General features: G+C 37.9%; 1 protein-coding gene across 1 annotated transcript in view; it reads left to right on the top strand.

Annotated features, from left to right (window-relative positions):
* LOC126148994 (serpin B8-like) overlaps window positions 1-16,704 on the top strand; it is a 125,701-nt gene that overhangs the window by 97,100 nt on the left and 11,897 nt on the right. Inside the window, exon 6 of the mRNA XM_049915787.1 lies at window positions 16,440-16,625. Coding sequence (XP_049771744.1) covers window positions 16,440-16,625 — 186 coding nt within the window. The remainder of the gene's footprint in view (window positions 1-16,439; window positions 16,626-16,704) is intronic.

Genomic DNA, 16,704 nt, shown 5'->3' on the forward strand with positions numbered 1-16,704 from the left:
TGACGTACCCAACCAAATTGCTCGACGTGAATCTCATCGAACAGTTACGGGACATAATCGAGAGGTCACTTCGTGCGGAAAAATCCTGCACCAGCCACACCTTCGCAGTTACGGACGGCCATAGAGGCAGCACGGCTCAGTGTTTCTGTCATGGAGGTAAGAATAAGGGGAGATGGCGCTACGTATCCCAGCCGTACTACGTTTTGAAGCCATGGGGGCGTGGCTCGCTGCCATGACACTCTGACCAAAACATTGCCAGTGTGCTATAGCGCTGCGTGTATTACAGTCGCTAATTGCACCATATACGCATGTAACGTCATCAGATTGGCTATTTCAAAGCTTTTGTTTAAAATAAAATCTCGTAAAGGCGAAATTCCGCGTTTCTTCTGATTAAAAATAGTTTTTCATGTAATATTACGAATAGCTAGCCTTCAATGTAAACGATACAATTTTGTTAATTCAGTAATAAACGTGTATCACAAACTAAATAATAGAAACTGAAAACTAATTTAGCTATGCCCTCCCTCCAAAGCCCCATAAATACATCTTGTTTGTAATACGTACTGGGACATTTCAGTTACGTTACACTACTGGGAAACTGTTCATTACCACCAATATTTACTGAAATACGGCAAATCTACACAGTGTCCTGTTTAGGCCTATACTTTACGCCAGTTAATATAATGTTAGCTTTTAATTTGGTACATGATGAAGACAAAGTGAGTTACTCAACACTTCGATTATCGACGATACGTACGTATTATACTGAAACGTGAAACACGTATGTAACATAGCAGCGATGGCGAGGCATTGTAGCATCTGTGACCAGAGAGTATGCGCTTGACCGCGCGAGTGTTGCGAGCGGTTCTCAGTCTGTCAGTAAGTCGTTGCGAGTCTGTAGCTCTGTCTAGTTGAGGGCAGTACTCAGTCAGTAGTCGTTGAGAGCAGTTCAGTGGTAGTCGTCGTGGAGTACAGTAGTAGCAGCCCAGTGCGGTTGTGTGATGCAGTCTGTCGGCAACACTGGTCAAGATGCTGAATAAGGTATATTGTTAATTAAGGTAATCATCAGATAATTTAAAGTTCATTTATTGTAATTAATTTCCAACAAGTGCCCCAATAATAATTTGATTTCAAGCTAAGCATTTTTAATAAACAATTCTCTTTTTTAATAATATTTCCGTTGCATTTCCTTAAAAAAAAATTTCCCTTAAAGTAACAAAAAATATATATATATAAAAATTATATTTGCGATGCATTTCCTCCAAGCTGTGCGCAAGAATAAGAGCAGAAATGTGACTAGCAGTTACAATGAGGTAAGAGTTTAATTCTGATTTATGCACAGGGCCAAAGACCGATATTTCGGTTTAATTGAATTTTCATTATCACTGAGATTTTCATTAGCACTGAATTGTTTTTCATCATTTTCGTGACAGCTTATACTTTCAGTCAGATTGCAATTCATATTTTTATTGTCATTATATTTAAGTGCTAGGTAGGTTACGCTTGGGTCCCATATATTATTAATTTTTTTTATTTAAATATTTCTGTGGGACGATATTGCTTCTTGGCTCCATTACTATATAATATTGTCTCTGTAAATTTCTGTGGGGAGGTTACACTTGGCGACACCCAGTCCAGGATCGTATTTCGTTGAGAGTCTTTTGAAAAACAGTCAGATATCTGCTCTTATTTGCTTAGATATAATTAGGATTTGGCGCAACGCTTTTATTAACTTGTGACTTTCTTTCTACAGGTCAACGGCAATTCGTTGCTCTGTTGTATTTGTGTGTTGTTTTTGCATTTGTGCTTATTGTTTTGTGAATATTTGTGAATATTGTAAAAATGCCGCGAAAGACTGTGAATAGTGTATCGCGAGGTATTACGAACGAAATTACCGGCACAAACGACTTTACCGATAGGACTTGTGACACGCAGTGTCATGATGACAATCCTGCGTTCACTAACAATCAGTGTATTCCAACCACTAATGATGACTTTTGTCTTAATGATGAACGAACGAACTCGATTGTGTCTTCTGTTGATTTGACGACAATCGATGATGCGGAACGCTCTATTGTAATGAGCGATGCCCAGCCTAACATACCCGATTTGGAAAATTCAAGTAACGTACCGAGAAATTTTTCTAATGAAAATGGACAGTGTACTGAAAGTACGACTGATCTATTTAATTCCGAAATAGTGTCCAACAGTGTACATTTGACTGGCAAACCTTTTTGTGAGTCTCAGAATAACCAAATGGTTATAGAAAGCGAAACAATTTCAGATCCACCATTAAACAGCACAGATAATAGAAATGCTAATTTAGGCTCGGATCCAATTTTGGCAATACTGTTACAATTGAGGGAAGAATTCAGACAACAGAATGAAAGACAAGACAAAAATTACAAAGAACTTAGTGAACTTTTCAAACAACAGAACGAAATTTTCGACAACCATTTCAAACAACTTAGCGAAACAATTGATGAAAGTTTCGAACTCACGAACGAAAAACAAGACAACCTTAACGAACAGTACAAACAAGTTAGTGAACAGATTACAGCCGTTACCGTGCAATGTCAGAACAGTAAAGAACAATTACGTGAGGATACTAAGGCTTGTGCTAATAACAGTAATGAAGAAGTTGGCACTGTTGCACAAGAATTAAGTAGTACACGTGTAGGCACAAAAGAATCAAATAAAGACGAAATTAATGCAGTCTCTGAACAATGCCCTAAAAACGTAGTACACAATCGCGACGAATTTAATTTAAAGTCACTAGAAGTTTCACACACTCTGAGTGCTGAAGTCGATAGTAAAAGTGAACGACAGAACAACCAAATTGACGAGAGTTTTAAAGTAACAGAAATGAAAACTATTTCAGTCACCAATACACCACAGCAGACGCCACTTTTCGAACGTTTGTCAGAGTCACGCAGCGCGTATAATTTACGTAATTTACAAAGACTACGCGACTTAAAATCCGAAAAGCTACGCGACGTAAAACCTGAAAAGCTACGCAAGTTGAAGTACGAAATGACACAGACAAACAGATTTTCGCACAAACCTGAACGTGTTCTTAAACTCAGTGACGAGAACGTAGATTATAAGCAATTTGTATCTATAAGAAAACCTAAGGAATTTAATAATGACAGAACACAGGTACACGCTTTGAGCTGTATACGACAATTTGTTTTTATGCTTTCACCGCTATTGCCTTTAATACAGAAGCTAGCTTTGAACCAGATGCGACAATTTACTTTTGTATTTACAACAGCATTGCCTGTAATGAGGAAACTTGAATTAGCAAGAATACAGCAATTTGATTTTGGGATTTTACCGCCATTGCGTGTAACGCAAAAGCTAAAATGTATTTGCAGTGCGTAATGGACCTCAGGGGATTCATTACACTTTAATGAATATGTGCCGTAGCGAGCATAGGGCCCCGAGCTGTAGTAGTGCTGTTTCATCTTTAGTTTTCTGCACTGCTGCCTTCTCTTCTACTATCCTTTATATCTATCAAAACAGCTCTTTAACTATTGCTCTACCTAGAATTAAGAAGAATGAATAATGAAAACCCGATAAGACAAGTTTATACCGAAAGTGACAATTTTCATTAGGCACTCCAGAACTATCGCCGTAACTTTGATAACAGATAAAATCGTAATCGTCAGTATGTGTAAAATTATCAGTAACAGTAAACGCATTTTGGTAACAATAGACATTTTTCTCCGCAACAGCATGAAAGTCAACCGCTTTGCATACCTAACCAACAATGCAGTCTACAAGGTCAACCAGGCTTTAATGTTTCGCCGCGTTTCCCAGGTACAACAAATGGTAACGCATAGCCACGAGGAAATAACTACGTACAGAAAAAACAGTATTTCAATCTCTATCGCAATGCGCCGTATGGAAATGACTATCACGACATACGTAAAATTAATTAGCACAATTTTCAGCGTACATTCAATAACACGTCAGATAGAATTTGATTAAATACAGTACAGGTTGCATATTCCAATAATGTAAGCAATACTTTTGACACACAGAATCTTGTCCACGAAAATGTTATTTGAAATACGCTTTGTTGAATGCACCACTTTTATCGCACCCAGATCTTACCAGAGATATTTCCATTGCCACTGACAGTTCCAACACAGCTTTAGGCGTATATATTTTTCAGGAAATTGAAGAAGATGGTTCTACAGTAATTAAAAACATCGCATTTGCAAGCCGCATTCTGTCACCTGCTGAACGAAATTACTCCGTTACAGAATTGGAAACATTATGTGTTGTATGGGCTTTTACGAGATTTCGGCACTTTCTTTACGGAAGACATACCACCGTGTACACAGACCACAGAGCGATACAATTTTTACTTTCGGCTAAATTCACTCACGACAGATTAAGCAGATGGAAGCTTTATTTACAGGAATTTAATTTTACAATAGTTCACATTCCCGGTACGCAAAATGTTATAGCAGACGCATTATCCCGTTCTCTTTGCAACAATCAGCAAGACATCGCAACCAACTTCTGCAAAACAAATTTCAGTGTCATGTACATTCAGCAAGTAGCATTTGAAAACTTTATTTCGTCGTCATTACAGGACATAGCACAAGAGCAAAGTAAAGACAACGTGTGGAAAGAAATTAAACAGCTTTGGCAAGATAGGAATAATGTTACCATTAGAAACCATTACACTGTACGCAATAACATTCTGTTTCGCCGCTCTCATCCTGACAGCAACAATTGGTTATTATGCATCCCTGAGGAACTGGTTAACAAATTAATCTGGTACACTCATTTAAGTTACGCACATTACGGAGCACGAAAATGTTTTCTTATACTGAGACAGAACTGTTATTTTAACAACATGGAGAAACGTATACGACGAGTTTTAGCGTCTTGTAAAATTTGCCAGAAAGCTAAATCAGACACCACTTCACATATTCCTCCTTTATATCCCATTGTACCTGTTAAATTAAGACACATGGCCGCAGTAGATATTTTTGGTCCGATTCCCAGAACTAACAGAGGTTTTTGCTACATCTTTGTCGCTGTTGAGCTCACTTCAAAATTTGTTACTTTCACTCCGTTACGCAAAGCTACTGCTAAAACTGTTTCGAAAGCATTTGTAAAACATTTTCTATTTCATGTAGGGCATGTGATGAAAGTAATTTCTGACAATGGATCTCAATTTCGTAGTAGCATATGGACACGCATGTTACGAGCCAGAAACATTTCTCCGATCTATATATCCAAGTACCACGCTTCTTCGAACCCCTGTGAAAGATTAATGAAAGAAATTGGTAAGCTGTGCCGAATATACTGCCACAAAAGACATATTGATTGGGATACACACATTCTCTCATTCCAAGATGTAATTAATTCCATTCCAAATGAATCCACTATGCTATCTCCGTCTGTTATACTGAAAAACGTTGAACCACCAAACAAAATTAAAGAATTTATAAATTTTCCTACATCTCGTCGCTTACGACACCACGAAATAATCGACATTGCACTGAACAACATCAAACGTGCCGCAGAGCGCCGGAGAAGACAGCAAAAACAGGTTTGTACACGCCGCGACTTTCACGTTGGACAGAAAATATTAGTACGTACACACTACTTATCCAGTAAATTAAAAGGTAAGTGCAGTAAATTTGAACTTCTATACGCAGGTCCATATCGGATTCGCAGCATCCCTCACCACAATGTTGTACACGTCGAAACTTTGAGAACCAGAAAATCGAAAGGCAATCACCATATCTCAAACATTAAACCGTTTATTGAATGAAATCACTTTATAATGTAACATGCTATGATGCCATTTACTAATGCAATTATTTCACCTGATTACCTACGGATGACTGTCGTATTTTTCTTGGCAAGTGCTCGGCAAGATAAGGTTAGCAGGTCGCTTTTCTCGTCGTTACACATCAGACCGTGCATATTTTTTCCAGACGAACTTACACATTTTATAACCACTTATGCAATTATATGATTACCTACTGATGAGTGTCGTATTTTTTCTTGGCAAGTGCCCGGCAAGGTAAGGTTAGCAGGTCGCTTTTCTTGTCGTTACACGTCAGACCGTGCACATTTTCCACTTTTTTATGTACGATTGTATTCCAGTTTTGTCTATATGCACTGTGAAATAGTTAAGGTATAACACACCCGTTGACTTTGACATTTTTTGCCCTATGATGTCTCAACATCGTGACTATTTTACGTTTTTCTTTTTTTTGCTGCTGCATTGTGATATTCCGTGTACATTTTTGCCTTTGAACACTGTTTGTGCTTTCGACATATTACGTTTTCTGTCATGTTATGCTGTATGCTTAATTATATTACCGTTAATCAGTAATTACTTAGTGGGTATATGATTTAAATGCAAGACGTTATTCTCTATTCATCAATTTCAGAAAGAAATGATGCGTGTAAGAAATAAATTCAACAGAAATTGGAATTTCACCTACGGAATAAACGATAGAAGATGCAATAACTTTATGAGGAAGAGTAAATGGATCAGGATTAACAAGCATTAACAAGAATATACTATACTCATCGTAGAATAGCAGTCTTAACTAATTTTTTCTTTCAGAATACAAGGTGATTGATGCAGGCTGTCAGACAGAACTACACGTCTTAGTTTTAGTGATGAAATATGATAGAGATAAGGAATAATTGTATAATGAGTAATGAAGTGATATTTTTGCAGATGATAATGAATACTGATGAATAATGATGAAGGATATGCTGTTATGAATAATGAAGTTTTTCTTTACAGGTGATGATAATAATGAAGTTATGATAATATGGATAATGCTGTTATGAATAATGAAGTTTTTTCTTTACAGATGAGGATAATGTTGAAGTTATGTATTTATGCTACGTAGTTATTTAAGTATTTGTTGCAGTTTGTTTTGACAGCAGGTGTTATATTGCATAGTAGGATGACGGAAAGTTTTGGAAAGGACAGCTATGGAGCACATTTTATACACATTTCACTACTTGTTAATTCGAAGTTCACTACTTTTCAGCATAGTGTGCGTTTCTTCTTTCAGGTCAATAATCCATTTTATATTTTTTCCAGGAGAAGTTTTTCATGATACATACTAAACCTGTTACTTATTATACCTGTTCTAGTACTTGCATATTTTTGAACCCATTTGTGTTTATCATTTATAAATGTGATCACATATACTGCCTTGTTACATAACCTTGCTACAGCTGACTCATGACGAATGACGCTACACATTTTTGATTTACAGGAACAACCCACTACCAATTTTCTTTTCTTTTTTTCTCTTCTTGCTTTCTCTTATAATTACCAAACGCAATGCATTGCCAACCAAAAAAAAAAAAAAAATGTATTACCAGTCCAAAATAGTGATACCAGTTTGAGAAAGTTCTGAATAATACTGATCAACTTTGAATAGTATGTCACTTCAGTAATGACTTCGTAATGATACAAAAAAATATATGTATAAAATAATGCTTTGTAACTGGCTAATAACTGCCACGGTTTATTGTAATGAGACTACTTATAATGCCCATGCTTATTAATGCTATGACTGTAATTAGCTGATTTTTAATAATGACTTCGTAATGATCTGAATGTCACTCAATGAATTGTTATTACTTCTTAATGATCTGAATAATACTGAATGAGGAACAATGTTTTATTCTATTCAATACTTGATGGCCACTGAGCGCCAATAATTAATGTCACTCAATGAATTATGTTATTAATTATGCCATTAATTAGCTCTTGTTTTCAATGTTGATACTTTGTAACTGGAAAATTCTTACTATATTGGAATAACAAATAATTAATTAACGATGCCATACTTTGTAACTGGAAAAGAATGCGATTGCTTCATAATGCTTTGTAATTAGGAGAAGGCTAATGATTATTACTATTGAAATGACAAATAATTAATTAACGATGCCATACTTTGTAACTGGAAAAGAATGCGATTGCTTCATAATGCTTTGTAATTAGGAGAAGACTAGTGATTAATACTATTGGAATGACCAATGATTAATTAACTATGGTATACTTTGTAACTGGAAAAGAATGCGATTATTTAATAATGCTTTGTAACTAGGAAAAGAAGGTTACTGATTCTATGTAAAACAATTAATGAACATTTTCTGTAATACTACATTCATGGTACAGAAATGTTCAACACTGGGCTATGAATGCCGCAAATGAAAACTGTAATTGTCAATATTATGTGACTTAATGTCCTTCACCTCATGAGCTAACTACCCTGAATTACTGCAATGTCCATTTGTCCTGTCTATCCTAGTGATCATGGAGCACTACCTTTGGGTTTGCACTACTTCTACGTTGGTGTGCCTTGTAAAAGCGTGGTGTTGACACGACATGCTGTCCACCACCATGAGCGATGAAGACGTTATTATGGTCCCACTGTTTGGTGTACCTAATGTACTGCCAAAATGAGAACATGAAATATTACTACGAGAGTTCAGTGTCTTGGCTACACTGATGAATTCTGATGGGAAAAGAACTGCAAATTGTGTCACTTGGTGTTGTACTTCTGTGGAAAGATATGGACTTTCAGAACAGCTGTGTGCAATCTAAAGTGCTACAACCATGATGCATTCCTTCCCTTTCCTATCCTAATTCTTGTCACATAGTGAAAATAATTTTTTGCTAACATTATTTATGTTCATGACTATACATTTTTTTTGATTCGCTGAACTCCAGTGCGAGTACAGTTATGTCACTTGTCGATATGATTTTTGCCATTATGTTTATTTATTGCAAAAATACCTAAGACATTTTTTCGATTTGTTCTCAAGTACAGTATGTGCACTCTTGTCTTTTATATTGTATATACAATTTTTTAGTATTTTATTTTAATGATGTTCTGAACTACAGTGCATGTGCACTTATGTTGTGTGTTAATATGTTTTCTACTGAACTCCAGTGCCTGTGCACTTTTCTCATTTTTCAATATGATTTGTACTATTCTGTATATTCAATACTTCAATGCGTATGCACTTATGTCATTTGTTACTAATTGTATATACATTTCATCATTTACTGATATGTTCTCAACTGCAGTGCATGTGCACTCATGTCACTTGTCAACATAATATTTTTTGCCAGTCTGTTTATTTGTTCTGAATATGCTAAAGAATTTTTTCAGTGCCTGTGCACTTTGTTATCTATCAAATAATTTGTATATACATTTTTCTGATTTGCTACTATGTTTTGTACTCACATTTTGTCTTTGTCTGATATATTTTGTACTTAGTGCGTGTGCACAACATTTAATTCATGTACTACATCTAAATATTCTGTAAGTTATAGAAGTTTGTTAATTAAAGAAAAATTTCTTGCGATGGCAAGTCCAAATGACTCACCATCGCTGCCAAATTTTTGCCCCCCCAGTGGAGGGTTATGAAACACGTATGTAACATAGCAGCGATGGCGAGGCATTGTAGCATCTGTGACCAGAGAGTATGCGCTTGACCGCGCGAGTGTTGCGAGCGGTTCTCAGTCTGTCAGTAAGTCGTTGCGAGTCTGTAGCTCTGTCTAGTTGAGGGCAGTACTCAGTCAGTAGTCGTTGAGAGCAGTTCAGTGGTAGTCGTCGTGGAGTACAGTAGTAGCAGCCCAGTGCGGTTGTGTGATGCAGTCTGTCGGCAACACTGGTCAAGATGCTGAATAAGGTATATTGTTAATTAAGGTAATCATCAGATAATTTAAAGTTCATTTATTGTAATTAATTTCCAACAAGTGCCCCAATAATAATTTGATTTCAAGCTAAGCATTTTTAATAAACAATTCTCTTTTTTAATAATATTTCCGTTGCATTTCCTTAAAAAAAAATTTCCCTTAAAGTAACAAAAAATATATATATATAAAAATTATATTTGCGATGCATTTCCTCCAAGCTGTGCGCAAGAATAAGAGCAGAAATGTGACTAGCAGTTACAATGAGGTAAGAGTTTAATTCTGATTTATGCACAGGGCCAAAGACCGATATTTCGGTTTAATTGAATTTTCATTATCACTGAGATTTTCATTAGCACTGAATTGTTTTTCATCATTTTCGTGACAGCTTATACTTTCAGTCAGATTGCAATTCATATTTTTATTGTCATTATATTTAAGTGCTAGGTAGGTTACGCTTGGGTCCCATATATTATTAATTTTTTTTATGTAAATATTTCTGTGGGACGATATTGCTTCTTGGCTCCATTACTATATAATATTGTCTCTGTAAATTTCTGTGGGGAGGTTACAAACGTGAACTTGAAAACTAAGAATTTAATTGTTTGAATTAACATACCTTTTGCAAATGTTTTGGGTGTGTAGGGAAAACTGATGGTACAGCATTTTCTCGGAGCCTTACTGTTGAAAGGAAGTTCGGTCTATGTCCTCTTCTCGGAAATGCTGAGAACATATAGTGCTCCATTTAGACGCACGCCAATTCTTCCTCCTCACGGCATTCTCCCACAGAGCTTTCCGACTTTCATTTTTAGGAAATCTAAAATCATACAGGAGAAAAACACGCTATAGTACAAGTACCGATATAGCACACGTTCATTCACAATGAAGTTGTAAAATCACACTTAACGAGACAACTTACACATGAAATGTTATTCCCTTCGATTTCGCATCACAATCAGAACGATTCGTACATCCGAACACCACACAAGTCACCAAAATAGCGCAAAATCCTTCCAAAAGCGAGCGACAAGCTTACAGCAGCAATGTTTTGGTCGGATTGAGATGGCTACCCTCGGCTTCACATAGCTTCACAGCTGTGACGTCACGGCGTCTTCCTCTATTCTTACCTCCATGGTATCTGTACAGCAAATCCAACGACTTGTTGAGTCCATGACACGTCGAGTTACTGCTCTACGCAGGGCAAAAGGAGGTCCGACACGGTTTTAGAAGACATCCCATGACTTTTGCCAGTTCAGTGGATGTCATCACATTTCTCTACAAAAACTTTAATTTTCATAGATGGTCTCACTACTAAACTACCTGTAAGTCCCAATGCTTGCACTATGAGTCCACTTGCCATCCAGAACTAAAGTTAAGCACGAACTTTATAGTCTCGCGGCCTGTAGACAGAGATCCTCACTGTAACGAGTCTAAATACCAGTCCTTTATGTTCTCCTCCATCTCGTCAGCAGCTTGTGATGTTGTGGTGAATTTGGTCGATTCTCTATCACGGGAGCCCAGGTTCGATTCCCGGCTGGGTCAGAGATTTTCTCTGCTGGGGACTTGCTGCCTGTGTTGTCTTCATCATTATTTCATCATCGATGTGCAAGTCGTCGAAGTGGCATCAAGGAGAAAAAAATATTTGCACCAGGTGGCCAAATATACCTGATGGGGTCTCTCGCCTAATGAAGCCATATGCACATTTCATCTTTCCTCACCCTCATCCTTCCTCGGGCATGGATGTGTGTGATGTCCTTAGGTTAGGTAGGTTTCAGGAGTTCTAAGTCTAGGAGACTGATGACCTCAGATGTTAAGTCCCATAGTGCTTAGAGCTATCACCCTCAGTCTCGACACCAAAGTCCACCTGGTATGCTTTCCTTCACAATTTCTGTTAGCTTGCTTCCCACTGAGTGCCCCTACCGCCTCTTCCGTAAGTCGGCGCTTCAGCCTATTGAAATGCATGATAATAGAGTTCCACAAAATTTCGGGAGAACTGACGGGTGTTTGTAACTTCCCGCCACAATATTTCGGCGCAGAGTCTTCTGGCCATCTTCAGGTGATACTGGCGAAAACTCCCTGAGCTCTGGTATTTAAGGCCCCGCCGGCACATGCATGGTGGATTCACTTGGCATTGCACCTGCGTTACTTGAGTGCGTTCGATTCTGCTGCGCCGCGCGCTCTCCGTGTTGAAAACTCGCCACATCGATATCAATTCAATTGTCTTCCTACGGTTCCATCACAGAACTACGCTGGCTACGGAGGACACGAAGTTTTTCGACGACTGGATTCCATGCCGAATTCAATTGGTAACCGCCGTGACGATTAATAAGAGACTCACTGTCAGACAACCGTATTTCCACTGATTCATTAATAAGACAACTCCAAAAGTTAGACGTATGGCCAAAATTTTCTTCTCATTGTAATTCATGGCATGACCAGTGGAAATACTGCGTTCGGCGATGGTAGACTTACAAGGCTGAAGAAGACGAGTATGCCGCTGATGTTCTACAATGCGATCCTGCACAGTACTCGTCGTTTGCCCTGTATGTTGTTGTTGTTGTTGTCTTTAGTCCTGAGACTGGTTTGATGCAGCTCTCCATGCTACTCTATCCTGTGCAAGCTTCTTCATCTCCCAGTACTTACTGCAACCTACATCCTTCTGAATCTGCTTAGTGTATTCATCTCTTGGTCTCCCTCTACGATTTTTACCCTCCACGCTGCCCTCCAACGCTAAATTTATGATCCCTTGATGCCTCAGAACATGTCCTACCAACCGGTCCCTTCTTCTTGTCAAGTTGTGCCACAAACTCCTCTTCTCCCCAATTCTATTCAATACCTCCTCATTAGTTATGTGATCTACCCATCTAATCTTCAGCATTATTCTGTAACACCACATTTCGGAAGCTGCTATTCTCTTATTGTCCAAACTATTTATCATCCATGTTTCACTTCCATACATAGCTACACTCCATACAAATACTTTCAGAAACGACTTCCAGACACTTAAATCTATACTCGATGTTAACAAATTTCTCTTCTTCAGAAACGCTTTCCTTGCCATTGCCAGTCTACATTTTATATCCTCGCTACTTCGACCATCATCAGTTATTTTGCTCCCCAAATAGCAAAACTCCTTTACTATTTTAAGTGTCTCATTTCCTAATCTAATTCCCTCTGCATCACCCGACTTAATTCGACCACATTCCATTATCCTCGTTTTGCTTTTGTTGATGTTCATCTTATATCCTCCCTTCAAGACGCTGTCCATTCCGTTCAACTGCTCTTCTAAGTCCTTTGCTGTCTCTGACAGAATTACAATGTCATCGGCGAACCTCAAAGTTTTTATTTCTTCTCCATGGACTTTAATACCTACTCCAAATTTTTCTTTTGTTTCCTTTGCTGCTTGCTCAATATACAGATTGAATAACATCGGGGACAGGCTACAACCATGTCTCATTCCCTTCCCAACCGCTGCTTCCCTTTCAGCCCCTCTACTCTTATAACTGCCATCTGGTTTCTGTACAAATTGTAAATAGCCTTTCGCTCCCTGTATTTTACCCCTGCCACCTTTAGTATTTGAAAGAGAGTATTCCAGTCAACATTGTCAAAAGCTTTCTCTAAGTCTACAAATGCTAGAAACGTAGGTTTGCCTTTCCTTAGTCTTTCTTCTAAGATAAGTCGTAAGGTCAGTATTGCCTCACGTGTTCCAACATTTCTGCGGAATCCAAACTGATCTTCGCCGAGGTCGGCTTCTACCAGTTTTTCCATTCGTCTGTAAAGAATTCGCGTTAGTATTTTGCAGCTGTGACTTATTAAACTGATAGTTCGGTAATTTTCATATCTGTCAACACCTGCTTTCTTTGGGATTGGAATTATTATATTCTTCTTGAAGTCTGATGGTATTTCACCTGTCTAATACATCTTGCTCACCAGAGGGTATAGTTTTGTCAGGACTGGCTCTTCCAAGGCCGTCAGTAGTTCCAATGGAATGTTGTCAACTCCCGGGGCCTTGTTTCGACTCAGGTCTTTCAGTGCTCTGTCAAACTCTACACGCAGTATCGTATCTCCCATTTCATCTTCATCTACATCCTCTTCCATTTCCATAATACTGTCCTCGAGTACATCGCCCTTGTATAGACCCTCTATATACTCCTGCCACCTTTCTGCTTTCCCTTCTTTGCTTAGAACTGTGTTTCCATCTGAGCTCTTGATATTCAGAGGGGATGTTTGGGACCTCTGCCCTATATGGGGGAGCATATTACAGAAAAATGCCAATTAAATCTTTAGAAGGCTGAGACATGACAAAAAGAATGGGAAACATCTCACAAGCACCGTCGGGTGTTTCTTTCTTCCCAAACATCCAGGAACGATTGGGGCTCGGACACGTCGACCCAAGTCGCGGCCATGGCCATGGCCCTAACTCTGCACACCTGCACCGCCTTAGCCTTACACAAAGTGATGCATGTGAATGAGGGGAACAGTTTTTACAGTTTATACCACACAATTCAACAACACCTGACGTTTTAATCTCACAGAACGGGCATACGATTAGTGAAACTGAACAGTTCAAATTTCTATGTGTTCAAATAGATAGTAAGCTGTCGTGGAAAGCCCACGTTCAGGATCTTGTTCAAAGACTTAATAGTGCCATTTTTACTATTCGAACGGTATCAAAAGTGAGTGATACTTCGACACGTAAATTAGTCTACTTTGCGTATTTTCATTCACTTATGTCGTATGGTATTATGTTTTGGGGTAACTCTTCCCATTCTAGAAGGATATTTTTGGCTCAGAAACGGGCGGTTCGGGCAATAAGTGGTGTGAGTTCACGAACCTCTTGTCGACCTCTGTTCACGAGTCTGGGTATTTCGACAATGGCCTCTCAATATGTATATTCGTTATTGTCGTTTCTTGTTACTAATATTAATTTATTCCCAAGAATAAGCAGCTTTCCTTCGGTTAATACTCGGCAGAAATCAAACCTCCATTTGGATCGGACTTCCTTAACTCTTGTGCAAAAATGTGTGCAGTATACTGCTGCAACAATTTTCAATAAGCTGCCACTCGAATGAAAAAAATCTTAGCAGTAATCCACGCGCTTTCAAATCGAAACTGAAGAGTTTCCTCATGGGTCACTCTTTCTATTCTGTCGAGGAGTTCCTCGAAAAATTAAGCTGATTCTTATTGTATTGCTGATAGCGTTTACTTAAACTTATGGATAGACTTTTTTCAGGTTCCTGAACGTTTATTTTTATGTGTTATTACTATTATGTTGTAAGTTCATGTACTGACGCGTTCCATGACCTTGGAGATTTGCTCCTCAATTTGGTCCTACGGAACTTGACGTGTAAATAAAAATAAAATAAATGGATCCCCTGAACGCATAACACTACAATGTGAAACTCACACATAAGGTCGATGAAAGAAATCGAACACGTAGGACAAGCACTAACAGACCCGGATAAATGGAGCATGCTTAACCGCATCATTGTTGACATACCAAGAGCGCTACACAAAACTCATAAGCGGCAACGACCATATAAAAGATCAGGGACAGTCACACACACTACACCACAACACGGTATCTGGGGCAACAGAGATTCAAACACTGATGTGGAAACAGATGAACATACATACACAGATGATGACACGAACAGACCAGTATCACGAAATACAGATATATATATACGGCATAGTAGCAGAGTAGTAGATCACACGTCTGCAACAATACTGCAGGTAATATATATATATATATATATATATATATATATATATATATATATATATATATATATATATATATAAAACAACTGATTTTGTTTGTGCAAAATGAAAGAAGTAATTCTTTAGTTCTTTGGATCATTATTTTCTAACATGTAATTGTGTAATATTTAAACTGTAGAAGATGCTAACTGTGAAACACGTGAACCTTATACCATTGTGCAAGAAATACGTATGCAGTATAATAATACTCAACTACATAAACACAAACGTACAACGTAAATAAGAAGTGCCCTTCGGAGAGACGAGAGTTGAGGCCCCGTTCCGAGATTGCTCTACCGCTCATGACGCGCGTAAATGGAGGAAGTAATTGTAATAACAAGTAGTAGTGTCACACATCATACACAGACATCGTAGTGCTAATCCCACCTGAAACACACACGTAGTAGTAACCATAGTAGAAGAGAATATGCTAATTAAGGTGAGATAGGCTCGAAGTGCTTGCCAAAGCCCTCCCACTTGAAATAGCCAGGTAAGGATGCCACTTTTATTGTCTAAATCTTTCCTTTCGTCTATTATTTTCTTATTTAGAATATAGTGAAATCTAATTTCCTTTTCACAAATGTACTTTTATGTATCACATGTTATTTTAATTAGCAATGTAATTAGATCAAAACAAGAAAAATAACGGCACTGAGTGAAGCCGTAGAAAAAGACGAAGAGTCTGTCTCTGCAGTCTGTCACTAGTTTTTGATAGCAAACTACCCACTACGGTTACGAAGGCAGTGGGTCGCTCTGTAATGTTAATAAATAGATAAATTAGCCATATTAAAAATTACTGTATTTTTTAAAGAATTTTGGATACGGAAATGAAGTACTGAGGGGTGCAAGGTCTGAAGTTTGAAAAATGGAGATTTTATAACCTAATAATGAGCCAGGACTGACCTCTGACCTGTGAACTTATTTTGAGAATATTAAGGTGCTTTTCTTATAATTTTAATAGGGGTCACGAATTAGCATGTTAGTAATACTACCTAAGGAAGTAAACGGACTGACAGACGTCGAGAAGAAACTTGGCAATGTGACACTTCAAGACATACAGTACAGAATGGGCGAAGAAGAAGTGGATGTATACCTACCAAAATTCAAAATGGACTATGAAAAGAGCCTAGTTGAAATTCTAAAAACTGTGAGTATACCGAATAATTATAACCATATATTCCTTGATCATAAAGGAAGTTGTTGCGTACTACTCGTAATGTGTACAT

Source organism: Schistocerca cancellata, chromosome 2, assembly GCF_023864275.1.
Source record: "Schistocerca cancellata isolate TAMUIC-IGC-003103 chromosome 2, iqSchCanc2.1, whole genome shotgun sequence".
Taxonomy (NCBI): domain Eukaryota; kingdom Metazoa; phylum Arthropoda; class Insecta; order Orthoptera; family Acrididae; genus Schistocerca; species Schistocerca cancellata.